The 27957-nt window shown below is 39.6% G+C and overlaps 1 protein-coding gene across 2 annotated transcripts in view; it reads left to right on the forward strand.

Moving 5' to 3' along the window:
• The window catches only part of ITGA8 (integrin subunit alpha 8), a 166962-nt gene extending 145404 nt beyond the window's left edge, over nt 1-21558 (forward strand). For both annotated transcript variants that reach the window (XM_044762060.2, XM_044762061.2), the window contains 4 exons: nt 4461-4574; nt 8660-8761; nt 16841-16963; nt 18663-21558. In XM_044762060.2, the coding sequence (XP_044617995.1) occupies nt 4461-4574; nt 8660-8761; nt 16841-16963; nt 18663-18749 (426 nt within the window). In that variant the 3' untranslated portion in view covers nt 18750-21558. The remainder of the gene's footprint in view (nt 1-4460; nt 4575-8659; nt 8762-16840; nt 16964-18662) is intronic.
• The last annotated feature ends 6399 nt before the right edge of the window (nt 21559-27957 follow it).

Genomic DNA, 27957 nt, shown 5'->3' on the forward strand with positions numbered 1-27957 from the left:
AAGAGACGAGAATGGTGTTTTCAGATTTCCTGGGCCAAAACCCCTGCAGAGTCTTAGAACTGTGGTAGCTGTAGCCTGAGCTCGGTCAGCCCTTTGTAAAACTGTAGACAGCATTCAAGAGTCAGCATTTTCAATGCACTTCTCCCTCTCATTCCGATGTGAATGCTAATGCCACTGAACTGTACACTTAAAAGTGGTTACAATGGGGGCTGGCACTGTGGCCAAGTGGTTAAAGTTCCATGTGCTCTGCTTCAGCAGCTCAGGTTGGTGGGTTTGGATCCTGGGTGCCAACCCACTCCACTCATCAGCCATGCTGTGGAGGCATCCCACGTACAAAATAGAGGACGATTGGCACAGATGTTAGCTCAAGGCTAATCTTTGTCAAGCAAAAAAGAGGAGGATTGGCAATGGAGATTAGCTCAGGGCAAATCTTCCTCACCAAAAACAATAAAAAATAAATGGTTAGGATGGTCTTTTTAAAAATGTGTGTCTTGAACATGCTCTCACATTCGTTTTTTCATCTTGACGGTAATAAAAAATTTCAAACATGGAAATGGACAGGAAAATACGATAAGCAAGTCTAACTTAATCAGTTAAACATAAAACTAGAGAGGACTGTTTATTTTAATGGAAGTACCTGGGGTCTGCTTGGTGGCAGAGTTGTTAAGTTTGCGTGCTCCACTCTGGCCGTCAGGAGTTCGCCAGTTCAGATCCTGGGTACGGACCCACACATCGCTCATCAAGCTGTGCTGTGGCGGCATCCCACGTGGAAGAACTAGAAGGACTTACAACTAGGGTATACAACTATGTTGTGTATCTTTGGGGAGAAAAAAATTAAAAAAGAGGAAGATTGGCAACAGATAATTAGCTCAGGGCCAATCTTCCTCACCAAAAAAAAAAAAAAACACTTAAAAAAAAAAACTACCTGAAATTACCTGACGAAAAGCTGTGGCAGTTGGCAGATTATGATTCAAGTCCCTGTAAATGTTTATGACACTGCAATGTTTTAAAAATGTAAGAGTAAGGAATCAATATGCTATGAGGTTAGGACAAATTAATAAAATTCTGCATATTATCACTTTTAAAAAGCTTCCAGGAAGAACAATAGAACAGAAAACAATGATTTAAGTCCTGGGGATGTAATGTACAGCATGGTTCCTCTAGTGACTAATAAAATTTGAAAGTTGCTAAGTGAATAAATCGTAAAAGTTCTCATCACAAGAAGAAGTGTATAACTATGTGTGGTGACAGATGTTAACTAGACTTATTGTGGTGATTACTTTGCAATACGTGCAAATATCAAATCATGTCGTACACCTGAAACCAATCTAATATTGTATGTCAATTACACCTCAAGAAAAAAAATTTTAATAAATAAATAATCTTTTTAAAAAAAGAAAACAACGATTGACATCTATATAATCCTAATGTGCAGTACCAACGAGAGAGCCCTCTAGAATAACAATTTCCAAACCTATGGGGACCAAAAATTTGGAAAATCAAGATTCAAATACGTTTTTCGCTTTCCACTTTAGCGTATGTCTCAGGAGTACACTGAGGCAGTGCAGATCAGTAACTAAAATTCTTTCAAAAATTATATACACTTCTCATGTAGAGTCAAGTTTCTTTTCCCTCCTACTCTTTCTTATTAAAGATTTTTAATGCAAGCTGATTTTTAACTTCTGAATATCCTAGAAACTTATTACTTGCAGATGAGAGTAAGGCAATCCTTGATTTCCATATCTGATTTTGTTAATTCGTGTTTTCTTCCCTTTCTTTCTCATTGGTTCAAAAATTGCAAATCGTACACCTCCCCATGTCCTCGAGTCAAAACAGTTCTGAATAGAAAGTGATTATGCAAAGTTTATTCTAAAATCAAAAGCTAAATAAGACCTCCTACAGTTTTTGTTTAGTTAAAAACAACTTACTGAATCCCATTTCTGATTAGGAATTTGAAAGTGCAAAATGCCAGCTTCCTGTGTTGGATCATAATTTCCAATCTGCATAGGAAAAATTTGTACCTGGAACACTGAAATGTCATTCTTCCTCCACCTAAGAATAACCTTGCCCTTCTCATCTTGGGCCCCTGTGGGGCCCCAGTTATGACCCCAGCTCCTCCTGTCCCAGCTTTCTTCTCCTCCTTTTCACTGCTCAGCTTACAGAAACCCTATCATTCTAACCCTCTTCAGCAACTGATTCTATTGAACACTTCCTGTAAACCATCCAATCCCTTGGCTTCCCCTAGAACCTTCTCTCCTGGTTCTCTTCCTACCTTTTGACCTGCCCGTTCTTAGAATTTTTCAAGGACTTCTCCTCAGCCCATCTTTCAATGCTCCTTCCCTCAGGAGTCCATCCTCAGCCCCGTTCTCTTCCCTTTCATTGATTTTGCTCTTCCAGGGAAATTGCTTGCCTGGTCAGAACTCCAGTCACGTCTACGTGCCTCCTGCCATCTCAGCCCTCCCTTACTGCGCTGTAGACTTGAAGGGCTCATGTATATGTTCATCTGGATGTCTGATAACACCCCAGTCCCAACATGTCCAACACTCTCTGTCTCCGTGACCCCCAAAATGTGCTTCTTCTCTAAAATTCCCAATCTCAGTAACGTCAGTACCCATCTACCCGGGTCCCCAAGCCAAAAGAGCTCCCTCTGCCCCTCCCCCTCCTTGGTCTTCACCTCCAACTGGTCACCAAGTATCTATCTACCTTCTAAACTTCCCTAAAATTCGTCCTCCTCTCTCCATTCCCACTGCCTCATCATTTCTCACCTGGACTTTTGCAAAAGGCCCTTATCATCATCCTTGCCTCCCACTCTCCTCTTTTCATTCTTTCTTCACATACGACCTGTCCCCTAAAATACAGACGTGATCATATTCCTTGCTTGAAAAGTTTCATGGGCGCCCCAGGACCTTCTGAATAAGATCTAAACTGCTTGGCACAAATAGAAAGATTCTTTACCACCTGGGCTTTCTCCCTCCCCCTCTTAGTCTCATCTGCAAGTAATACATTTCTAGGATATTCAGAAGTTAAAAATCATCTTGCATTTCCATCTGTCCACCTCACCCCCAATTACCCTTTTCTCCTCTTTCCTGAACACGCCCTGATCTTGTTCAGCAAAACCATGTCTCCATCATCCCATCCTTCTAGGTAACTCTTTCCCACCCTTCAAGATTTATTCTAAGCCTCACCTCCAAGATCCTCCAACAGAGCTAACTGGGATCACCATCTCCAGGGAGTTTATAAGAAGTACCTCCTTTTGCCTCCAGATGGTGGGATTGGAGACACATAGCCTGTCAATAATGGAGCATAGGTAAACATGAGAGTCCTCGCAGGTGACACAAACTGCACAACTTTGAGAATTCCTGCTCCTGCTGGAGGCACAAAACCCCAGACACCTCAGTGCCCAACTCTAGTAGAAGGAGACCAGCCTCCCACCTGTATCTGGAAACATCGTGTAGAAATCTGGCCTTACTGGAATGTATCAGATACACATTACTGATTGCTTTGATTTGAGAGAATCCTGAGGTTCTCAAAAAAGGTTTTCATGGTACTGTGTTCCTTGCTTTACTCTCTGGTTTATCAGTTTCATGAAATTGAAATGCCTCAGTCAACTACTTCACATAATATGCAATAAACTGGTTTTTATTAGGCATCTACAGGCTGGTGCTCAGTGCTTGAGACATGAAAAGTGAATAAAGCAGAGCCCACAAGGTAAATTCAAATGAGCAAGGGAGTACAATTCAAAAGTATTATCCTATACATGGGCACACAAAAAATGGATGTGAGGTGTCCATTTATTTCCATACTTGGGATCCAATCAGAAAATACTATTCAATAGATAGAATGTCATCATAGTGCATACTTTCCAGAGACAGGCATTTCATGTATTAAAGATCACCCATTATAAGTTGGGCAACCCCAGAAACTAGTTTAAAAACAGCTTCATGGATGGAACTCTCAGAAAATCCTGCTGTATAACCAGAAAGTAATTTAGCCGGAGAGAAGAATGTTACAGAACAAATGCTTGTCAATGGGTTAATAACATTGGATCTTTGAGATAATATAGCCCCAGGGACCTTCCTCTGAAGCCTTTTCAGGACTTGCTTGGTCCAGGGTCAGGTGTTGTGACTGTTATAAGACATGTCTCCCCAAGTTCTGAGAAAATGAAACAGAGCGAGCCAATCGCAGCTGCCGGAAGATTAAGTCCTTAGAGAAGAGTTGAAATTTTATGTTGTATTTTATGTTCCATTTTATCTCTGTATTACCACTGAAGTTGATACGTCATTACTACCAAACTGTTTTTTCTTGGTTGTCTCAATGTATTTGTTCTTTATTTAAATTAATAATTTAAGGAGTAGGCGATGACGTCTGAGGAAATAAAATATAAATAAACTGACTTCAGTGTTAATTTCTACCACAATTTAAAGACAGTAGTTTGCCACTGCTGCTGTTCTTTTTTGCAGAATTGTACAAATATCGAGTGCTTGCAAATCTCCTGCACAGTGGGACGACTAGACGGAGGGGAAAGTGCCGTTGTGAAGGTCAGATCACGCTTATGGGCCAAGACATTTCTCCAGGTAATAAAACCACGGACACACGTACACGCCCTTCCAAGGGAACCTCGCCTCAAAACTTCAGTGGGAAGCTCCTTTTTTTCCTAATGACTTTTAAATTTTCAAAATTTTTCTATTTTTTATTTTTTAAATTTTTTATATTTAATTTTTAAGCTTTAAAAATATTTTAAATTAAATTTTTTTAACTTTTAAATTTTTAAAAATTTTTTAATCAGAAAGTTCTGTGGAGTTAAGCCAAGATTAGCAGGTCATCTTTCCCATCAGGTGAAGACAATTTTTTTCCCCAGCTTTTCTGAGACATTATTGACATATAACATATGTAAGTTTAAGGTTCACCATGTGGTGATTAGACACATGCATGCATTGCAAAATGATCACCACAATAATGTTAGCAAATACCTCCATCCCCTCAGTTATTACTTTTTTTGTGTGGGTGCGGTGACAACTTTTAAGATCTACTCTCTTAACAACTTTTAAATATCTAACGCACTATTGTTAACTATAATCGCCATGTACGTTAGATCCCCAGAATTCATTTATCCTACAGCTGAAAGTTTGCACCTTTTGACCAGTATCTCCCCATTTCCCTCATCCTTGAGTCCCTGGCAACTACCATTCTATTCTCGAGGAGTTTGGAATTTTTGGATTCCACATATAAGTGAGTTCATACAGTATTTGTCTTTCTCTGTCTGACTTATCTCACTTAGCATAATGCCCTCAAGATCCATCCATGTTGTCGGAAGTGGCAGGATTTCTTCCTTTTTTATGGTTGATTAATATTCCATTGGATGTACTCCTATGGGTGTGTATGTATATATGTTTATATACACCATATTTTAGGTAAAGACAATTTAAATACCTCAAGTCCCTAAGACTTTCAGAGAGTAACTTAGATGCAAGCAAATCTCTTTAGCCCACTGCTATAGAATAATAGTTCCTTTGTCAATATTAGTTAGTGAAATGATGGTGAGTACAAGAACACAATTCAAGTCATATGCCCAGAAAAGTAAAACTATAAATCAATTTAGAAGAGAAAAGGGAGATTGTCCTAGAAAGTTCCTCTTATCTGGTGATCCCACAGCCTGGGCTCCAGCCAGGATGGCATCTCAGTAAAGCTCCAGGTACGTGTGATGTGTAGATTCCTCGTTTCTTTGGCCCGTCTGTACCTTGGCATCCCCCACTGCCACAGATAATTCCATTGATTGTGTGCATTTTAAAACTTGAAATCTCTTTTATACTAAGCAGATGAATTTTTCCATTTGGAAAAAGCTATTTATTTAAATAAGACTACTGTGTTGTGACTTTGTTGTTTGAGAAGAATTCAGGAAAAGAAAACCTAAATTAAACTCCTACGACGTCTGTACATTTATACTCTTATTTTAACTACTAAAAAAATTCATTTGGTTCATTTGCCATAAAAAATCAAATGGTAAAATCCTTTTGAGTCTAGCTAATAAGTATAGAATTTTGCATCTCTAAATGTTCATGTTTGCTGATTCAAAATACTTCTATAGTCTCACAAATCTTATTTAATTTTGCTTCTAAAATAAATAGGAGGAAAATTAGTTGTTTTTTAGAAGGTTACTGCGAAACCTTTTCATTTTGCTTTTTTTTTTTTTTTTTTGAACGTAAGGTAGAGTTTCCTCAACCTCCACACTGTTAATATTTCAGATCAGATAATTCTGCTGTGGGGGCTGTCCTGTGCATTACAGGATGTGTGGCAGCATCTCTGTCGGTGGTACTGGATGCCAGTAGCAACCACCTCCAGTTGCGACAACCAAAAATGTCTTCAGACATTGCCAATGTCCCCTGGGTGCAAAACCACCCTCAATTTAGAACCACTAACCTAAGGAGAAGTGTAGTGCACAATTTATTTGATTTCTTTTTTTTAGTTAAACCATTACTCATTCATTCAACAAATATTTACGGAATGCCAACTATGAGGCAGGGACCACTTGCATTTCCATCATTTGCTCAAGGTCACTCTGCTCTTTGGCTGTTACTTCTTATCTAATAGTTGGGGAGAGGAGTTTTACTGACTTCCCAAATCCACGCAATCTAAATGATAACCATACATCCCTCCCATTTCTTTGGACATCACATCCTACTGAAATGAGGGAGGACAACTTTTCAATAAAGCAGGACTAAAATCATTACGACACTACAGTCAAGGGAAAAATGATTGTTTTATACGGCATGTGTCAGGTCTAGGCATAGCATCTATTCCATTAGAAGGCCTGTAGACTGAAAATTGCATCTTCATTTTCCTGTTAAAGAAGACTGAGTGAGTCTGGAAGATGTCAATAGCCATTGAGGGACTTTGCAAACAATAAGTAATTTAGTACAAATAGAGCCAGACCAGAACAAGCTGCAGGGACGTCTGAAGCCAAGTGCCACTGGCAAAGATACAAGATAGAGTGGCTCAAGTCACCGAGTGTTTACCCGAGGCCATAGCCCACATTTCTGTACATCCGCGGTTTCTGCTTATTCCAGTCTTGAAAGCTGACTGCCAGCGAGGAGTGCATTATTGCCAACTCTCTCTCTCAAAGAATATACTATGTATCGGAGGTCCTTAATAGTTTTGTCATGCAACTCAGAAGGAGGTAAACATTTTCTGCCTTCCTAATCCGGGCTAGAATGTTTACAATTCTTGGTGGACGTGATTTGCTGTATTATGTTTGTTTCTGTCCTCTTGGTGAGCATACAAACTGGTCAGAAAAGGGTTTTATTTCGAGTAATCCTAAATGACGCCCTTTTCTGTGACTGTTGCTTGAAACAGCAACCTCCTTTACCCCTTAAAGTTTTACCAGGAATTGCTTAGGTCTGGTCATCTCTCAAGGCTTTCTTTCTGGTAAATGATCAGTATTTATACATGGGCTGCATAAGATGGATATGTGGTTAAGGATAACTATTGATAAGGAATTAACCTGCGGGAAGATGGGAGGAGGAGAGCTTGTGACGTTATCAGCCGCACTGAGTATTTAACTGATTCAAAAGCCTCGCTCTCCATGCCGTTCGTTACCAAAATGTTATTTTTATTAGTACCGTGACCATAAGCAAATCATTGTGCTAAATTACCTAACAGAGGCAGCTGGTGGGCTGCAAACCACAGTTTAAATGATGCAGCCATGACAGAGGAATTAGGCATTTTCTGAGGATTAATAGCTCGCAGGGGCAGGTTGACGGTCCAAGAATATTGTCAAGGGATGTTAACTCCAGCTGCTTTCGCAATCCTAAGCTGCCTACAGTGTGGCAGTGATTGCTATTACAGGAGTAGATCGCTTTATGGAAGAGATCTTTTTTCTAACATAAGAATAATATAGTCATTATGAACAAGCGTGGCTGAAAGCATTCAACTTTGAACATGGAACCAGTAATTTGACTCTGTTCTTAATTGTTTTTCATGAAATAAATACTTACCTGTGTCATGCCTTTGACCTACAACCACAGGACTGGTGTATTCTGATGCCCACTCAGCCTATCATAGTGTAATACCTCACAGTTCCCATTCCTTGGTGCTCCAGCCCATCTTAGAAAAAGGAAAAAAGAAAAAAAGCTTTTTCCTATTCTCTGAGAAGGGTGGAAGAAACCTTGGTTTTGGAGAATCAGTTGAAATAAAGAGCAGAGCCAGCTATGAGTTATATGATTGACAGGCTGTGTTCCTACCCCTGAGTTTCATCAGGCCCCAGACTGTCGATTTGCATCACTGAATTAAATAGCAGAGGCGAGAGCATGTCAGTAGTCCCTTATCATGAGCTGCAGCCCTCACTTAATATCACTACCTTCTCTTGCAACTTCCTGAACTTCCTAATCTAGTGAATGGCAGAGGGGGTCTGATTCAATAATCGAAAGAGCTAAACCTTTTATAAGGTGTTATCTAATGGGTAGGTTGGGGGATGGGGGTGGAATAACCAAAACCTCTGACGTTTTCATTCATTGTCCATTCATGTGGTCTGTCCACCAGGATGGATGAAGCCGTCCCGTGCAGGCTGTGGAAAATATCAACACTGAAAACAATTGCGTAGCTGCCAGTATAATGTTTAAAAGCTTTACGTGGAATAAATTTGAATAAACATTTTTAATTTCAGAGGAAAAATGATCCCTATTCTCTTGCATCCCTGGTGTCCTTTGAAGTTAAGAAGATGCCTTATAGAGATCAGCCAGCAAAACTCCCAGAAGGAAGCATGGCAGTGAGTACCTTAAAAATATATAGGCACAAATAATTGCATGGAAATAATTATGTTTTAAATCACTGTTTGGCTTATGCTAGGTTTAATTGCTTCCTCTCCAGATCACTATTTTCTTATTTCAGTCTGGAAATTTCTTAGTTTCATTTGATCAAATTTTTAAACTTTTACCCAAAAAATCACAGGACAGGACTAATACCATTTTTTAATCAAGCCATTGTGTTGGAAAGAAGTACAGATAGCGACGATGGTTGTAAGGAAATTGTACTGATGGTTGAATTCTAAAGACAGTTCAGTGAGTGACGTGAGGAGAGAGGATTCTCTTCCTTAGGGATGTTGCCACGGACCAGCCCCATGACCGTGCACAGTCATCTTTCCTATATAGTATGAGCTTAATTTAAATGAAATGTTATTTTTAAAAAATTGAGGGGTCTGGCCAGTGGCGTAGTGGTTAAATTCACGCACTCAGCTTTGGTGGCCCAGAGTTTGCAGGTTCGGATCCTGGGTGTGGACCTATGCATTGCTTGTCAAGCCATGCTGTGGCAGGCATCCCACATATAAATTAGAGGAAGATGGGCATGAATGTTAGCTCAGGGCCGGTCTTCCTCAGCAAAATGAGGAGGGTTGGTGGTGATGTTAGCTCAGGGCTAATCTTCCTCAAAAAGAAAAATTTGAAGCTTTACGCATTAGTGACACATAAATATCTTCACAGTACAATTGCTGACATCATCAGCAACCTGACAAGGCCATGCAGAACGAAGTGGAGAATGGATGACAGGGGATGAGCAGGCATAGTCACCGAAATTCCACCTTTGCAGTGAAAGTGATTGCAGCAGCCAGGGCTGTAGCAAACAATATTAGATTTACACCTTCATTGCATAGTCATTCCATAGATATTTACAACCCCCGCTGGAACACTGGTCCCCAGGTCCTTGTTCATCAAAGTACAGTTTGCAGACCAGCAGTGTCGGCATCACCTAAGAAAATGCTAGACATTCAGAAAGAGGCCTCACTCCAGATGTGCTGAGTCAGAATCTTCGTTTAATCAAAATCCTCAGAGCATGATGTGCCCTGTAAGGTTTGAGAAGCACCGCCTTGGATGATATATTAGTTGGTACTGTGGTCACTTCTTATCAGCCGAGGTCTTGAAACATAATTGGAAATATTTACTCTTTCTAATCTAATCTGCTTTTAATAATTTAAATGAACCTGTTGATTAGTGATTTTCAGCCTTGAGTGTGCAAAGAATCATCACTCATGTGACTTTAAAGATAGATACGTGCTAAAACCTCACCCCAAGTAATCAAGATTGAGTATGTCTGGCGTGGGGCGCTGGCACTGTGCTACCAGTGACGATTCTGCAGTGAAACTAGGGTAGAGAACATCTAGCACAGGCAGGCAGCACAGAGGAAACCCCGCAGCTTTCAAGACAGATTCTCTTGGGCTTCATCCTGGCTCCACCCCGCTCTAACCAGGAAACCTGGGAGCTCGCGCTGCTTTGCTGAGGTTGTTCACCATATTCACCTGGAAGAATTGTTAAGAAGATTAATACAATTATGTATACAAAGCCCTAGCCTTGTACCTGGAACAAGGTAAATCTCAAACCTCAATAATAGTAACCCTCCCCAAACGTCTTACCTTCTCTGGCTAAATCGAGTGAGCCCAAGTTGAAAATGTCGATAGATTTGCACAGTCAAAATATTTCGGTGAACTTTGGTGGCATTCGAAGGCAAGCACTGCCACATCTTTCTTCTTTTAGCTCTCCTCTCTCTCATGAGATGTCTTCTGTCATTTGGATTTATGTTCCACTTAGAAAACAGAGGCTTTGGGTTTTTAATATTGAATGTTCCTCCAAAGAGGTTCAAAGGCTTGTGGCTCTCAGGGAGATAAATCTGGGCCCTTTTGTTTTCTCTGAGCATATGTTCCATAACAGAAACATATGTTACAGTTGATTCCATCAACCTTATTGCATCTTTCTATACTGGCCACAGGTGACAGCCTGCTGTTCTCAACTCAACTCAAAAGATCCGTGAAATACCAGATACATGCTTTCCCCATACCCAGCACCCTTGTTACTGCATTTTTTAAAAAGTCTTATTATCTCATGTAGATGATTTACCACACCATTTCTGGAAAGGTTATTGGAAAAACGTTTAGGGATGGACATGCTTTCAGGTCTGCCAATAATACCTGACTAACTGGAGAAGATCGTGCCAGTTGGAGATTAGCTAGGCACTACAGGGCAACGATTTTTCTGTGGCTTGGTTTGGAAGAACTCTACTTGGAGCTGGCAGACATTTTTTATAGACAGTTCTTCTCAAAGGTCTTGTCATTATCTTGAAAAGAGCCCAGCAGAAGGGAATTGCTTTAAGGCGGTAGAATCCATTGGAATAGGGAGTTTGAGAATCATCAGAGTTCGAATTTATACTCCGCCACTGGAGATAGTCACTCCGTTCCTTATTTTGTAGTGAGACTCAATATTTGCTTGTTTTCGTAGGTCCTTGTGTGGGGTGGTTTGTTTATTTGTACTCTTTTCAACATGGTCATAATTCAACCATTTCTTGAGCCCTACCTAAGCTTTACCTATTGAAGACAATAGCAATCCTCATCTGCTGCTTGCATAGGGTCTGTGTTTGTAACAAAAGAACTCCTTTCGATGTGACTCTTGTCGTGTTCAGAGGTGAGAGTAAGGTTGTATGATGCGAAGAGATGTGACTGAACACAGAATCATTACAGTGCAGCAGAAAAAAATTATTCAGTTATTTGAACACTTTTTTTACTTACCAATGAACTTTGGCATTTCTGGGTCAAGCAACTAAAGCCGAATTCCTTCATTTACATCCGGAAGAGAATATTATTGTCTAGTGTAACTCAAAGGTAGTTATTATAAAATATTTTCTGAGAACCCTTATTTGAAAACATACATGAACTGGGAATCCATTTGATTTTCAGAATTGTTAGTAAAACATCACGACCTTAAAATGGAATTCTTATATTAAACAATTGTTTTGGGTTCAAACTTAATAGGGATTGCTTATCTCAGAGGGGCTATTTAAATGTTGTAAAAATGTGTGTTCAGCTGGTCCACTTTACGTTATTATTTAGTTCTAAATAGCACTGTAGGTAGAGTGTCTTGGTACATTTATTTGAAACATTCTTGTGACCCCACTGAAGCATGTTTACACAAGATTTTGTGATACATAAATACAGATGTCAACATTAATTACAAATACATTAGTTGCACATACAAGGGAGCTTTTTCCTTCTACTTTGGTATTTTGTCAAAATATACAAAAACATATCATAAATGTCAATGATAAAATGTAGGCATATTAAAGATTTATTTATGGTCTTTCAACCCTAATAAAGAACAACAAGATTTATGACATGATGAAGGTAAGACTAAATGTTCTCCGTTAAACATCACTTTAAGAAAATATGAACTGCTTACAATTTATGGATCCCACTTCCCCAAATTGCAGCTAATTATAAAATTTGAATTGTTGAAAGTTTATACTGTTTCTTTAAATAGCTACAGGATCTTGATATGCAAAAATCAATTAAAATAGTTTGTTGATTAGTTGGCATGCAATTGAGTTTTTCTCCCTAAATTTTAAGTCCTTCAGTTACTCAACATTACCCTTCTTTCTCAAGGCAGTTGAAATATGTAATCACAAGCCTGTGTTCTTAAAGAAATCCTTTAGTCCAAAATATACCCCATCTTCTGCCTTGACCACCTTGTTGATGAATGGGTCTTATAAAGAAGGACTTGAGTAATTTGGCTTTGACACCATTGTATGTGATTATGTTCTAGAGCTGTGCAGTCCAATATGGTAGCTCCTTGCCACATGTGGATAGTGAGTGCCTGAACTGTGGCTAGTGTGACTGAAGAACTGAACTAGTCGTTGTATTTCATTTTAACTCATTTCAATGTAAATAAAACTGTAGCCACATAAATACTTTTTCCATTAAACAGAGCTTGATTGTTTTGATAAGACTACATTCTACTTTAGCCATTGAAAAATCTAGCCATTGTTATCTGCTGCAAGGGTAAAATACACACTGGATTTTGGAGACTTAGTAAAAATAAAAAAAGAATGTAAACTATCTTATGAATAGTCTTATCTCAATTGCATGTTGAAATAATAATTTTCATATTTAGGGTTAAATAAAATATACTATTAAAATTAATGCCCCGTGTTTCTTTTTACTCCTTTTTAATTGATTACCATAAAATTTTAAGTTACACATGTGACTTGCATTATATTTCTGTTGGACAGCATTGATATAGAGCAGGGTTAGAGAAGATTCCAGCTTGGAGCTGATGATAATACCTACAGAACTTCAGAGATCATAGAGTGTTTAATAAATCTTATTGAAATGAATGAAAATTTTTTACTATAAATCAGTATTTAGTCATTAGAAACTCTAAAAATGAAACCTATTTTCTATTATTTATTATCCAATGGATAATCTAAGCTTCTTGTGGGCTTGTCAAAATGAGCAGCAAGACAAATATAAATATTAGGAAGAACAAAGCTTCGGTATTTTTCAACATTTTATTTCTTGGCCAAGCTTTCCCAAAACCATTCTGCAATTTCCGCAGCACTAATACAGATTTAAATAAACTTTGGTCCCATAAAAGTGATCAATGAGTCTTTTCCTTTTAAGCTTGCCTATACAGTTGAAGTTTCTAGTTTATTTATATACAGCATCGAGTATCAGGAAAAACTTTGCTTTACCTGTTTCCACTAGCAGATGAAATGCCCCATTGCCATTTACAGACATGAATACATCACATGACTCCCTGGTCAATGTGTTCTCAGAAAGACCTCTCTTTCCAAGACATAGATCCCTCTTCCAATGAGGTATTACACTTGACTCTTTGTCCACCTCTTTCCAGCAACATCCATCTAGCTCCCCTGCACTGGAAATCTGAAGGCATGCTCAGGGCGCTGTTGTTGGTTTTCTGTATTTCCTCTATCCTTACTACAGTGACTTCTTGACTATGCAGCGAAAAGCCTAGATGTTTAGGAAAACACCAAGGACGAAGGATGGTCCCTGCAGCTGCACCCATTTTAGATTGAGAACATTGGGTACCCTCAGTGCCACATGGATGTCCTAAAGGCAGCAGGCAAAGATTGCAGAAAGCAAGCACAGGAGGAAAGTCGCTCTGAGTTTGCCTTCCTTTAAAACTTTTTACGTCCCTTCCTCTTAGTTAACTACATAAGATGACTTATAGGAAACGTGTATGACGTGCATAATCCTAACACTTTCAAGTACTCAGAGAAAGAGTATGAAGTGGTATCTTTTAAATGAACGTAGTGTTACTGGAAGCAGACCGACAAGTTTTGAATACGAAAATTTCAGAATTTGGGGGACTCAAAAGGACAGTCGTGATCATCTGCTCCTAGACTGTTGTGAGACTCTGCTGTCAGAATCTTTGGAAGCAAATGCAAATAAAAAGCCGGTAGATTTTGCAGCCCTATCTACAAAGCTGTTTTCTGCTTCAAGGGAACCTAATCAGCATATCCTGGTCAAGTTAATGTTTTATTTGTACTTTTCCTTCACTGTTGCAAAAACCCCTTGAGATATCATCATTAGGTCTTTGTAAGTGACCTCCTCTGCTTGTTCTACAGATAGACCAGTTTTATAGACAATTCATCAAAACCTGCAATAGCCAAGTGGCAAAGGAACCCAGCAAAGTGCTCAGTGGGTATTCTCTCATTCCATTCCATTCCTTTTTAGTGAACTAATGATTTGAACACTCTAAGGCCCTTATTTCAACTTCTTTAGCTTTTTTTTTATTAACTTACAAAACTAGAATGGTTTCCTATGTTTAACATGAAGCAGCTGGAAGTGACTTAAGAATTAATTAGATAAATCAGGAGAGGGATGATTGAGAAGCATCTGTTGCTTATCTTACCGTAAATTACCTGTCGGTAAATTGCGGCAATCTCTAACACGCGCACAAAATATAGACTGAAATTAGTGTGGTTTCCTCAGTGGACTTAACAGGTTAGGGAGAAGAAGCAGTTATAGGAAACCTCATAATTGTTCATGGCTCCAGATTTTCTCTTTCCTGGGTCATTGTAACTGGCCCATGAATACATGATCACTGCTGTCCCTTGTAGTTCCAAAATTCTGAAATTCTCATTACCAAAACTGTGTCAGTCCGCTTCCGGTAACATCAGGATCATTTCATAATACCGCTTCACGCGCTTTCTTTGAACACCTTACGATGTGAGGATTGAGCCCTGATTTCATACATGTTATCAGATGTAATTCACTAAAGGAGAAGGATATAAAGAGAAGTGATGGAGAAGTGATCTAGATTGTGACTTGCTCATGTAGCTACATACACTCAAAGGATCATTTTAGAATAAATGACTTAGCCTGGGGACCTGGGTGGCATTGTGACGGCTTTGGGTCCTTGCAATGCATTTCTTCAGTATACGTACCACACGTCCTGTCCTTAAACTGTGGCAAGCAGGGTGAGTGTAATCCCATTGTGGTCATGGAATGATACGCTTCCTACTGATATGTCCAATGGAATAGGGACAAAGCTGGCAAGGAAAGTTAACAGGCAGAGGAAGAAAGTATAGTGGTAACACTCGGCCTTTTTCTCATCAAGAGCATGAATGAAGTCCCTGGCACTGTTACCTATGTGGAATGCCTAGCAGTCTCACTATTGTGGATGCCATTAATTTTGGATATAAATGATATTCGAGACTGCAGAATCAAGTGAGTCAAGTCATCAATATATCCGCTGCATAGGAGAAGTGGACCAAGAGGAAGGAGCGATAAAAACCCTGATGGGCTGACAAGAGTGTAGGCAGGATGCTCAAATCTAGTCAAGAAGGCAGAAGCAAAGAATCGAGCATGGTCAGGGCCCGATACCAGGGTGCCGACTGTGAAAACACCCATATATTTCCAGCTGTGGAAAGTTCCAGAGCCCCCAACCTTCATCATGAGTTCGTCCTCTCCTGACTGGTGGATTAGAGAATGGTGGCCTAGGGTCCTTGAGCATGTGTCAGGACTGGACTGATGATCCTTCCAACCAATGCAGTTAAAATGAGGAATGCTTGGACCAGTTTAGCTGAGATAATGCTTACTTCTCTCAAAACCGGATGGTCCTGTCTTGGTGAATAACATTTTGGATCCATGAATGTTTCTATTTCTCTTTTCTTGTCTCTCCTTGGTTTGGTTTGAGGGTCTACAGCTCCTTTGCTGTCTGGGTCTCCGGAGGCAAGGCCCTCAGCACATGGGCAATAGGAACACATCTTCTGCCCACTTAGGGCAGGGGTGGTTCATAGACACTGAGCGTGCAGTCCTGCTGAGGAGGTCTCATTCTCCTCCAATTCCCTTGCAACAGTGGGCAATGAAGTGAGTTCCAGGAGCATCTGAAAATTGGATTTAGGGTCGAAGGCAGCATCAGGACAATTAGCTTTCACTTGGCTCCCTGCAGTTACTTCCATAAAATGCAAGATTTTGGGCTATCCTTCATTAATAGAGCACAGAACCTAGGGATAAACAGGCGGTGACGCTCATTAGTTGTATGAATCACTTAGCCCCTCTGGGACTCAGTTTTCTCATCTGTAAAATGGGGGGTTGGATGATTCCAACCTTCTTACACATCCAACAGTCTGGGGTTGTTCACAAGTTCACCTCTCAATGACGTCAGCTCAGTCCTATAGAGAAACATGTGTCAGCCTTTTGGGACCAACTTGGCCTTTTGTAGGGTCTACTTTTAGCCATTGTTGCCATAAAAGGTCCTGCCCAATTTAAGGTCATTCATTTCCACCTTGTTGGTTTCTGGTCCACCTCAATTCTAGTCTAGGGTTTCTGTGCTGTTATAAGTCAAACACCCACCAACTTCCAATTAGACTTTCCACCTGGGAATACACTGCTTTTTAAGACTCCATGTCCAAGTGCTGTAACCCCCTCCAATCTCCCCTGGGATGACTTCGATTATTATATGGATCCTTTCAGAACTACCCCCAGTGTTATATTGGTAATTACTGCTTTATTTCACCAAATGGCTTTCAAAGTACAGCTCATTTGCTTTCTTTTCCGTTTCAGATTAAGACATCAGTTATTTGGGCAACCCCAAATGTTTCCTTCTCCATCCCGTTATGGGTAATAATACTAGCAATACTTCTTGGATTGTTGGTTCTGGCCATTTTGACCTTAGCTTTATGGAAGGTAAGTTTCTTTCTTTTCTTTTTCCTTTTGAGTGGAGAGGCCGCTGAGGGAATTTAGAAGGATATACCAAGGAATTTCAAAAGACAATGCTAGAGGCATGATTTAGGAATTTTTAACAGTCTAAAGGACATAAAGGGAAAATTATGTCTTGTTTGCTTTGGCAAACTCTATGTGCTTGTGTAGCTGACATTTAAGAAGACTGAGAGTGTTTAATGTTGCTTTCATCTTGGATTTTCTTGTAAACAAATATGTAAAGAGTTAGATTTTATTAACTAAGACCTGTGATCTCTCCAGTATGGTTGGAGTGATAATGTTATTATGAAGACTTCTTTTTCTTGTTTAATTAACCAAGATCTTAAGCTTTTTATTGACCTGGTTCTATCATCAATTCTTTGAGAATTTTCTTTATGAACTCTACACAGACGCAATTACTACAGGTCAATTCTGATTTTTTCACTTGGACTATCAATTAGACCAAATAGATCATGCATGTTATAATATTCTTGGACTTGTTTTTTAGTCTTGCTAATTAGTCTGTCTTCATTAGGAAGCTTTAACTTACTTTTTGATGTGTTTTACTGAAGTTTGTTCTAAAATTCTAGAATAGGGGTTAATTTCTGGTCCCCAAACCAACATGACTGCCAAATTTCACAGAGCTTTCCATTCCGAAATAGAGACGATGTCACACTTACGTGACTATAAGAGTAATTAATCCAGTCACATCTTAGTTAACCACTATTGTTGTGGTTCTCGAAAATCATAGTGTATTTTTATTTTAAAACAATGCACAGCATGCTTAATAAACTGAGAAAACCTTGCCTTGTAAGTTAAATAATGGCTTTCCCGATCATTATCAGCTGTTTTGTGCCGTCCTGAGCCCACATAGTCTACTGTGTATTCTACCTTTAGAGACTTGTGTTATTCTGTCATTTATAGTAACTTTATTTCCATAAGTGAGGCAATGATATGTGCCAATTGACAGATTATTGCACTAGGAAAGAAAGACGACTTCATAGTTCTAAGCCATCCAACTTAAGAAACAATAAATAAGAATTTAGGTTCCAGGATTCCAGAAAAAGATATATTCTCCTAAACCAAATACTACTTTGAAATTCAGAAGGATGGAGATTCTCTGATCACCTCTGCCCTGAGTTGCTGGTTGATCTTTGGAAAGTTACTAAGATGTTCTTGGATTGAAATGAATGACCAATCTAATTTTCCTCTATATACCGTATGTTCCATCAAGAGCAGAGGAATATGCAAGCATCCTCTCCTCACTTCTTCCTATAATCCATCCAGAGTGAGCGTCCAGTACACTTCAGGGGAGAATCTCCCTTCCCTGGTCAGCAGTTAACACTGCTGCTGGCTCCAGAAAACATGCAGAAAGGCAGAGAGGCACCCCTTGGACCATGTTGCTGTAATCCCAGGAAAATATGCAAGGTCCATAAGTGGTTTGTATAAAACAGAGACATTCTCCCACTACCGTGACATGGCAGGAGGAAGGAGCCAGACATTCTGCCCTATGCAATGAATTCCTCTCTGCAGGCAAAGAACACTCTGCCTTCACCTCCTAATTTGGAAAATTCGGCAGATTATATTCAGAGAGCTCCTTAGCAAATATATAAAGTGAAAATTCTTAGAGAGGTTTCGCAAATTCCCAGAATGACTTGATTTTATGACCTGTTTTCCTTTTTCATAGTGTGGATTCTTTGACAGAGCAAGACCGCCCCAAGATGATATGAATGACAGAGAACAACTGACAAATGAGAAAACCCCTGATGCATGAAAGGGAAAACCAGTGACCCAAAAACTCAAACACTGGTACTATACAAAGACAAGGAGGAGCTTAAGGGTTAAATAAGGGTTTTCCTATACTTACCAGCATCCCAGGAAATGGAAGGGCCCCCAAAAATATCACCTCATCTCCGCCACACTTTGGAGAAGTTGCCATGGAGACCAGTGATCCTGGGAACTTGGGAAAGGAAACATCCTCCACACTGTAGAAACAATCGACGATCATGGAAGATTTCTTTTGCTCAAGTCATTCTGAATTTGGCATACACTTTGAAATGAGTATGAGAACTGAGGTTTCTTTCCAGGTCAATCCAACTTAGATCACAAAGACGAAATGTCTGAATTACAATAGAATTTAGAAGGTGAACTAGGACCGAACCTTCCAACACTACTGTATCCAGTGGAATATTTGACACCTCCCTATGGAAAAGAAACATTTCTATTGACGTTCTGGCTCAGGGAGACAAGCATATGTTGTTGGTACTGTGAAAGTACTTTTGAAACGACAAAGATAATCTTGTAAGTGAGGATAACAGTTTATTTATTTATTTTCCATTTCTCTAGGCTGACATTCTGGTCATCTAGAGGATTTGGAAATTAAGATTTGGTTAGCTGGTTTTCAAAATCACTCACTAACTTTCCTTCTAAGATAACCATTTTGTGCAGAATAGATCATTTAACAGTTTCTTCAGGATTTCAACAGTGTTAAGGCAAGGCAAATTGGTATTAGGAGACAGTTTCACTTAATACCTTGCTGCCTTCTACCTGAAATTACTTTTATTCACACTTTCCAGGGTCTCACATCTGCTTAATTTAGCTTTGCAAAAAGTTACATTTATATTTCCTTTTATTAAAAAAATCTTTCCATTGGCTTAATTAGCAATACACAAATTTTAAGGTACTCTTGACCCTGTGGGGTGTTTAAAAGTGATGATAAAATTTCTCAAGTTCATTAATAAAGAGGCAATTTAACAATATGGGTAAGCATATCATTTTTAATATCTATAAGAAGCAACACCAATATTTAGCTTGGCTTTAAATACCTATTTTCTCTACTATACCTCAAACTTACATACACCGAGAAGACATGTTAAACATAAATAGGGAGGAAATACAAAATTATGCAGATGTGAGATGAACCTAGAAAACCGACTCCTAAGGATTTTATTTAGAATTGCCTTTTCCATCTTTACTATTCATTTTTACTGCTAACCTTTATAGTACATAACTTTGGAAAGTAATCTTGATTTAAGCTATTTTCCCTTCATCTTGAATTTAACCATCACAAAACTTGATGTATAAAACTCTTGTAAATAATGCATAACCATGTGTAATACAATTATTTTTGAAGTAACACTGACCAGCCAAGTTCATATAGTCTGCAAAATTTTGTAATCTTTTTATGACAATGAAAAATTACTATGAAGAAATGCTGAGCAGATTTTATATTTATGTGCAATATTTTATAGACCTATGTATCTCAAGCATATGTACACTGGCATTAGTTATTTTTAATTAATATCCTGAATATTAAGTATGATAGAACAAGCAGACCAAAATCCTTAAGTTTATAAAGCAGTTGGAAAATTTGTATCCCAATTTCAACAATCACACTTTATTTGAAAGATGAGCCAAACTCACAGACACTAAATTTTCTGTCATGCCTTAACCTGGAGACCAGCCATTTGGCCACATCTGCAGAGCTTCACTGGAAACCAAATGAAAGGCATGTGGAAGGATACACGGGTGCAGTTCTAGTCTTCCTGCTTGTGAATTAAATCCTGTCACGGTAGCAGTTTCGAGTCTGTCAGAAACTGAAGTCTGGCTCTCAGGGTGTGTGGCTGACTGTGGGTGAGAGTTGCACGTGCCTCAAACAGTTTGAGAGTCCCACACCAGCCTCTGGGGGTCTTAGGTGTCAGTCATCTAGGAAGGACTGGTATTACAAGGAGGTGGCATCCATATGATGTGCTTGGAGGAATGCCAGACAGGTCTCTCGGCTCCCCAAATGATGCCCTAACTCTTGTCATCGTGCCTGACTTTTGGCCAATCGAGATTACCTCCTCAGGACTTTTGGTCATAAAAGGTCCCTGAGAAAATGCACCTGATGCCTTTTAAGCTAACATTTGTGAAGGAACTTGAAACTTTTAGTGCTAGATAAATGTAGGCCCCTGTGAGCCAGGTTGTACAGACACCTGGAGGAAACTAGAGATGCCAGGAGCAAGACTGGGACCCAGAACAGAGCAAGGGATGAGGGCTTCAGTGGCAAACTACACCTTCCTCACAGCCTCAGCCAAAAGTGGTCCCCCTCTAGAGGGATGGGCACTGCTACCTGCAGGCTTTCACAGATGGTGGTCACACACGCAACGGCCCTCTCGGCCACTTCAGATGTGGAAGCAAATGGAGGAAGAGGAACAACTGAGGTCAGGCGAACCTCCAGTCATCAGTTCTTGAGTATCCGTCCACATGGAGAATATTCTAACAATGCACTGAGTGGATCTGCTTTTCATAGCATTGCCAATCACTTTCATAATTCATCATATGCCAAGCTTCTCTTAGAGTCTGTGTATATTTTAGATATCCCTCTTGAAATTCTCACAGCTGGTTTTTAAGATGTGGAAAAATAGGCAAATCAAGTTTTATAAACTTGGAGATTTTTATAAGTAAACGACATGGACTAGTCGCCACTGAAATCCCACTCTGAACTCAACTCTTTTCTTGTTTTATTTAAATGCTTGTAGATATCTGTGAAGATTTTCATGTATCTATTTACCTTGTCACTAATAAAATTAAAGACACAATAACGTGTTTGTGGTTTGTTTCACAAGCATTGTAAAGCTTTCCCACAATGGCAGACATCAAAAGCTTCTGTCTTTACACCTTGATTCTTTATTATAAACACGTTTAACATTGGAAGAAATTTGAAAGAGCAAAAATATGACACTCCTTCGGGAGGATGAAAATGTTCTCGACAGATTGTGGTTCATGTTTGTACAACTCCATGAATATACTAAAAAACATTGAATTGTACACTTTAAATGGGTGAGTTTTATGGTATGTGAATTAAATCTCAATAAACATGTTTAAAAATTTAAGTCATTTCTAATACTTCTACCCTTATACAACTGGTTTATTTTCTCTATGTTGCCTTTCAAATTTTGTCCGCGTATAAATCTTAGCCTCTTTCTGAAGCCTTCCCATATGTCTTTGACCAACTCAAAGGTTCCTTGTGTATTCCGATGGTGTTTTGTGAATTACTACACGTTTCTCCTTTGTTTGCATGACTATTTTCCAGCTTGGCTGACTTTTAATGAGAACAAGAATCACACCTTCACCTTTGTGTCTCCTACACCTAGCACCAACAACTATTATACAGCTGGTGCTCACAAACATTTCCAGAATGAATGAATGAATATATAGGTGCACAGTACCAATTATGGGCAACATGTACTTTTGTGATCTGATTCCATTTCAAAGCTTCAGGGGACATGGACTTTACATCCTCCTATTTATAGTGTTCATGCGATGTTATCGTAATAGTTACCCAATGTTCTATTCAATTAGTGGACCACTGTTTCTTTAACTCTTTCCTTCTTATTGGGAACAATTGTTCACAGATTCATATTTGAGAATAATATTAAATTGAATACTTTCATAGATGAAGCTTCTTTTTGCTTATTTCAATGAAAGAACTTCACAAGAATGAGCTTGCCTTGTCAAAGCATATGAAGATTTTTGTCATTCTTGATAAGATTGTTTCTTAAGAGCACTCGATTAATTTACATCAACATAAATATACCATTTCCTTCATAATTCTCAGTATTTTAAAATATTTCGGTAATTTTTTTCAAATATTACTTTATTCTAATTTGTATTTCACTAGAATTCAGAACATTTAATGTACACATTTAATTTTGACTTCTAATATTTATCAACTATTCAATATAGATCAATTTATTGGTCGTACTCCATAAGATAATGAAATACCACTTCTCTGTCTGGCATTCATGAATCCCAATAAGAAGAACTTAGTGCCTAAAATGCTTTTCCTGTGGCCTACAGCAAGCAGTAGGATGAATCCTTCACTTCCTGTTGTATATTGCTCACACTTTGAAGCCTAGACATATATAAAGGCTTAGAGTGGTCCGGAGGTCCCTATGTATCCTAGATGAAAACATGCAAAACCAAATCTAAGATTCAATAATCTTGGTGCCAAAGATCAAAGCACCTTCCCAGTACGAACGACTCTGAGTAGAGCAAGACTTCCCCAAAGCACACACGGAGAGATCCATTCTGGGCCCCCCCACTGGTTACAGCCCGCACATGCTCCTAGTGAGGCAGAAAGAACCCTCACCATGTCCTTTGTGGTAGTAAAATGCTTTGTAGTTGGATGTGTGCAGTGAGAGCTCAGTCTTCTCAACAAATTCTATCGATATCTTGGTCACTTCCAGCCATTTTATATGTAGACACTAAACTATGTCAACACTTTCTAAACGTTGAGTCGAGATTTGGGTGCTTAGAATGGGCAAAATGAGATAGGGATCACTCCTTGCAGAATTCTGTTCAAGGTAGAATTCCCTTACAAGTTGCACACTTCCTCTGTGAAATTTGCACTGTACTCACGGGTTATCCCTATAGAACACAGCATCCTGGTGCCCTCAGGAAGAGCTAAAACATGAAAACCTTTGGTTGATACCTATGAATGCAAAGATAGTACCTCCCTAGAGTCTAATATTTCTTTTCCCCAAATACAGCAGATTTTCTCCTTCAGAACTCTGATGATATTAAAAGGTTGATTTCTTTAGCATGAGAAGTTTAAACTTCATGAAACTTTAGACTCATTTGGGAGCTGAGTAAAACCACAACCCCCCAGTGATGTTTAAGTCAACGGGGAGTTCAGGATGGCCAGCGCGCTTAAGGCACAACTCTGCCTGCCATGTTCAACTCTCCCTCACCCCACCCCCAAAATATCATCTGCCTGACACACTGCCTTTTGGAGTTGTTTATGAGCAAGTTCTCTGTTATTTATGATTGTTGGCCAAAATCCACTTGGAAATGTAGCCTGATACTAGTGCCTCTTGACAATAAAAATTCTTGGATTTAACTCCTATTGGCACCATGATATGACACAGTAGGAATGTTCTTAATAGCTCTGTGCTGTTACCTGTTTTGATTGTGCACTGTGTTGTACAAAAAACCAAGTCATTAGCAAATTGCCCTGCTATCCAACCTTTACATGGCATTTTTTTTAAGCAGTAACAGTGAACCGCCCTAGTTTTAAAATTTTAAATTTCAACTTTCACTCACTTAATTGACTGAAGGCTAAGAGCCTAGTTAATGATTTTTATTTTTATAAGAATGTTTACTTTTGAAAAACTCTATATTTCTCTGCTGAATTAGTTTCCTGGGGCTGCCGAAACAAAGTACCACAGACTGGATGGCTTCAAACAGCAGAAGTTTATTGTCACACAGTTGTCAGGGTCAGAAGTCTGAAATCAAGGTGGCGGCAAGCGCATGCTCCCTCTGGAGGTGCTAGGCAAGGAGTGGTTTCCATGCCTCTCTTGTAGCTTCTGGTAGAATCAGGAATTCCTTGTCCATTTTCCCCCTTTTTATAAGGACACCAGGCATTTTGGATTAGGATTAGGGTCCACCCTAAGGACCTCATTTTAACTTGATCCCATCCGTAAAGACCCAATGTCCAAATCCAGTCACATTCTGAGATATTAGGGGATTAGGACTTCAACATAACTTTTTGGGAGGCTACAATTCAACTCATAACATCCTCCTTAAAAGGTTTCTGTCATATAGGACAGTTTAACAAGAGACTCCAAGAATTACAAAGCACATATGGATCAAGGGTAGGCTTAAGCGTTTAAAGACAGTATCTTTGTATCAGTCTTTTGATGTCTGCTCACTCAGGTAGTATACTAGTGTTGCCGAGAACATAATAGATTTATAAATATTTATGTTTTCCCCTTACTTACTGCCTTCATGCACATATTAGAAGATCAAGACAATTGCATTTTTCATGTAATTTACTCATCTGCTCTGCTCTGAAATTTCCCGCCACCACCACACACATCCTCATTCTCCACTTTTCTTTTCCCTTGAAATGATCATCTTATTCTCATGGACAATGCGGATAAATGTGAGTTTTGCAATAGGAGAGAGTATATTCCTCATTGGTTGGAAACTGAAGAGTGCTGATCTCTGAGCTGGTGGGAAGCCAAGGGAAGTCCCTCTCTTTGGGCTGTAGGACTTGATTCCCAGCTCAGCTGTTCAACACAGGGAAGGCATTGCTTAATTCTGCGATGACCGAGAGCTGAGAACAACAGCTACCACAATAGATGACAGACCCAAGAAAATCAAACAAAGATAATGAGCATTCACTGGGCACATGTTGTGTGTGGCAGCAGGCCACACACTTGGTGGTAGAAGGGAGTTTGCCAAAAGACAGCTGGTCCCTCAGTGCCACAGACACTGTCCATGAACATCGGTCTGGTCGCACAGGTTGGCCAATAGTCCAGAGTCAGAGCCCACTACGAAATCTTCTCCCTTTCTTCTGCCCTTCCCACCATTTTCTTTCCCAGTCCTTGTAGGGGAATGTCCATCCATTTACTTGTGGCGATGGCTCCCGCTCCAGGTGGAAGGCATTGAGTATTTGGCCAGTGGCTTCTCTCCCCACACTCAGCTTTGGGAGTCTATCCAAGCTGACAAGCTCCAGGCATTGGCTGCACTGGCCATTATTTCATTACTGCGAGCAACAAGAGTAGTAGCCTCAAGCTTCTACAAGGAATAGTCGAGAGACCTGAGGTCGTTTAACCTGGAGAAGAGAATGTCTAGGGAAAAAGATAGCTGACTGTGAGTATCTGAAGGACTGTTAGGAGAAGGAGGAAGTAGAGGTAGGAAGGAGTTGAGATGGAATAATGAAAGTAATAACAATTGAAGTGCTTTACGCCTTCACTCTGGGTCGAGTCCTCTGGTAAGTGCTTTGCACGCATTTTTCATTTAATCCTCACACCACCATATGTGACAGAGTCTAGGATTAGCCCTATGTGACAGATGAATTGAGGTCTAGAGAGAGCAAGCACCTTGACGGTTTACCCCCTAGTTGGTGGCAGAACTGAGATTGAAACCCAGGTCTGCCTAACTCCAGAGGCCAGGACCATACAACCTGCCATTTCCAACAATTTGGGAGTACCGACAGCATTCCAGGCTGAAAGTAGAGAAGGAACCACTTAAGAAAATGGGGTTAAAATGGTTTTTCATGACCTTGATGGTTGCTTTTAAATTCTCCCAGAACTAGAGAATAAAAATAACCACGGTTTCTGGGTACGAAAGTACAAAGCTGAATCCATCACCGAGTTTACCGAGTTGGGAATTAGAACCACAGAACTTCTGTCCTCTTCTACGTTCCAAACTCTCGTTAGATTCATGCACATAATGAGCCATTCTCAACATCTTTCCATACCTCAAAAGTTAGACACATGCTATTTTAATTTTCAGAATATATAGATAGAGAAACTCATTCTTTAGGTCATTTGCCAAGATCGAAGCTGATTCCCAAAACCATGGGGATTTCAGAGTTTGAGTAGTTTTCCTCACACCAAAAAGCTACTGCTTAGAAGCCTAAATGGCAGAATAAACTTGATTTGCCAGATCGAAAAATCTAGGCTTTCTCAGTTTGATTTCGGGAAACTGACTTCACATAACGTCCTGCCAAGGCCTCAAACAATTGCTTAGGAGGCTAATCTGTTATTTTGTTTTCATCTTTTGGAAACCAGAGGTAATGAAGGATTAACCCCTGGAAAATAGAATTCCAGTTTAATCCTCTACCCAGGAGATCTGCTAACTGCATTAGCATCAATGTCTGTTTACACATAATTCAGGTTATGTGACATTGAAATGATACACATTATTTTTTAATCAAGATGTTAGCTGTACAATTATAAGAATGAATCTCTCCTAACTCATTTCCCTGTATGATAGAGAGGGGAAAACAAGTAATATATATAATAATATAAGTAGTTTGAGAGCAAGACAAGCTTGAGGGGCCTGAATCCAGAGTCCACACTCAGCCACTACACTATGCAGTTCCTCTGGAGGATGAAGGTGCAGGACAAGTAGAGGGAAGCCTGACATGCCCTGAAGTCTCACCCCCACTATAGCTTGTGTGGAGGGAGCAGCATCCCATTGATGGGGCCATGGCCAGAGCTTCCCAGTGGTAGGAGCGGCCCATGGTGACCTGGAAGAAGGAAAGAGCTTCCTCCCAACCGTCTACTCCCCTTACCCCGCACCGAGTCATATGCCAGGTCTTGAGATAATTGTGGAATAATTCCCCTTGATACACACTATAGGAGGGTTCTCATGCAAAAAACAGGGAAAAATACCTCTTGGGCTACAAGTCATGATTTAAGTACAATGAAGTAATATATATACATATTGCATGTGCGTTGAGCATTTCAAAAATTTGCATGGGCAAGTATAATAGGTAGATATGGATGGGACTGTAAACAAGGTAACTAGTTTGTCAGCAACCTTTCATGTGCTTTGAAGTGTTGTCACCTTCAAAGGGGGCTTCTAACTGTTCCTATAATGACAGTATTACCACAAGGCTGAAATTGCCCAATCGTTAAAAATCCTCCTTTGGACTTCAGATACTTCTCCAGGCAAGTAAACATATATAGTCATACAATACATACCACAAAGAGACACATGACATTTCGTGTTTTGTTTTTATTTCTACCAGCTAAGAACAAGCATATGTCGGTTAATTAAAATGACATTCTCTTGATGACACACAGATATGCTATTGGACTCCTCACTCTAAGGTAGATTATAGGTTCCAGCTGTTTGGATCGTGCCCACAAATCACTTTCAATGTAAAGTTAGAGTCCATTCTGTGCTTGGTGATTTGGAAATCTGAAGTTTTAAGAAGGAAAGTCTAATTCAACATTCCCATCACGGTGACCACAGTGTTTCTCTGGTGTCATGTCTTGGACACTCCTCATCACAGTCTTGTCCCCTCATAGAGGTCACAGCCATTACACTCATCAAGGCATTGAGTATCAGAGAAAAGGGCTCGGAGCCTCATCATCCTTTCCTCTCTTAGTCTGTATTGAAGCAGAGCCTGAGTCTCTTGTGTCACTTTGCGTTCCTCTCTTTCCTCACATCCAATCAGTTATGACCCTCCAAGGTTTCTG

The sequence above is a fragment of the Equus asinus genome, chromosome 29, assembly GCF_041296235.1.
Source record: "Equus asinus isolate D_3611 breed Donkey chromosome 29, EquAss-T2T_v2, whole genome shotgun sequence".
Lineage (NCBI taxonomy): Eukaryota > Metazoa > Chordata > Mammalia > Perissodactyla > Equidae > Equus > Equus asinus.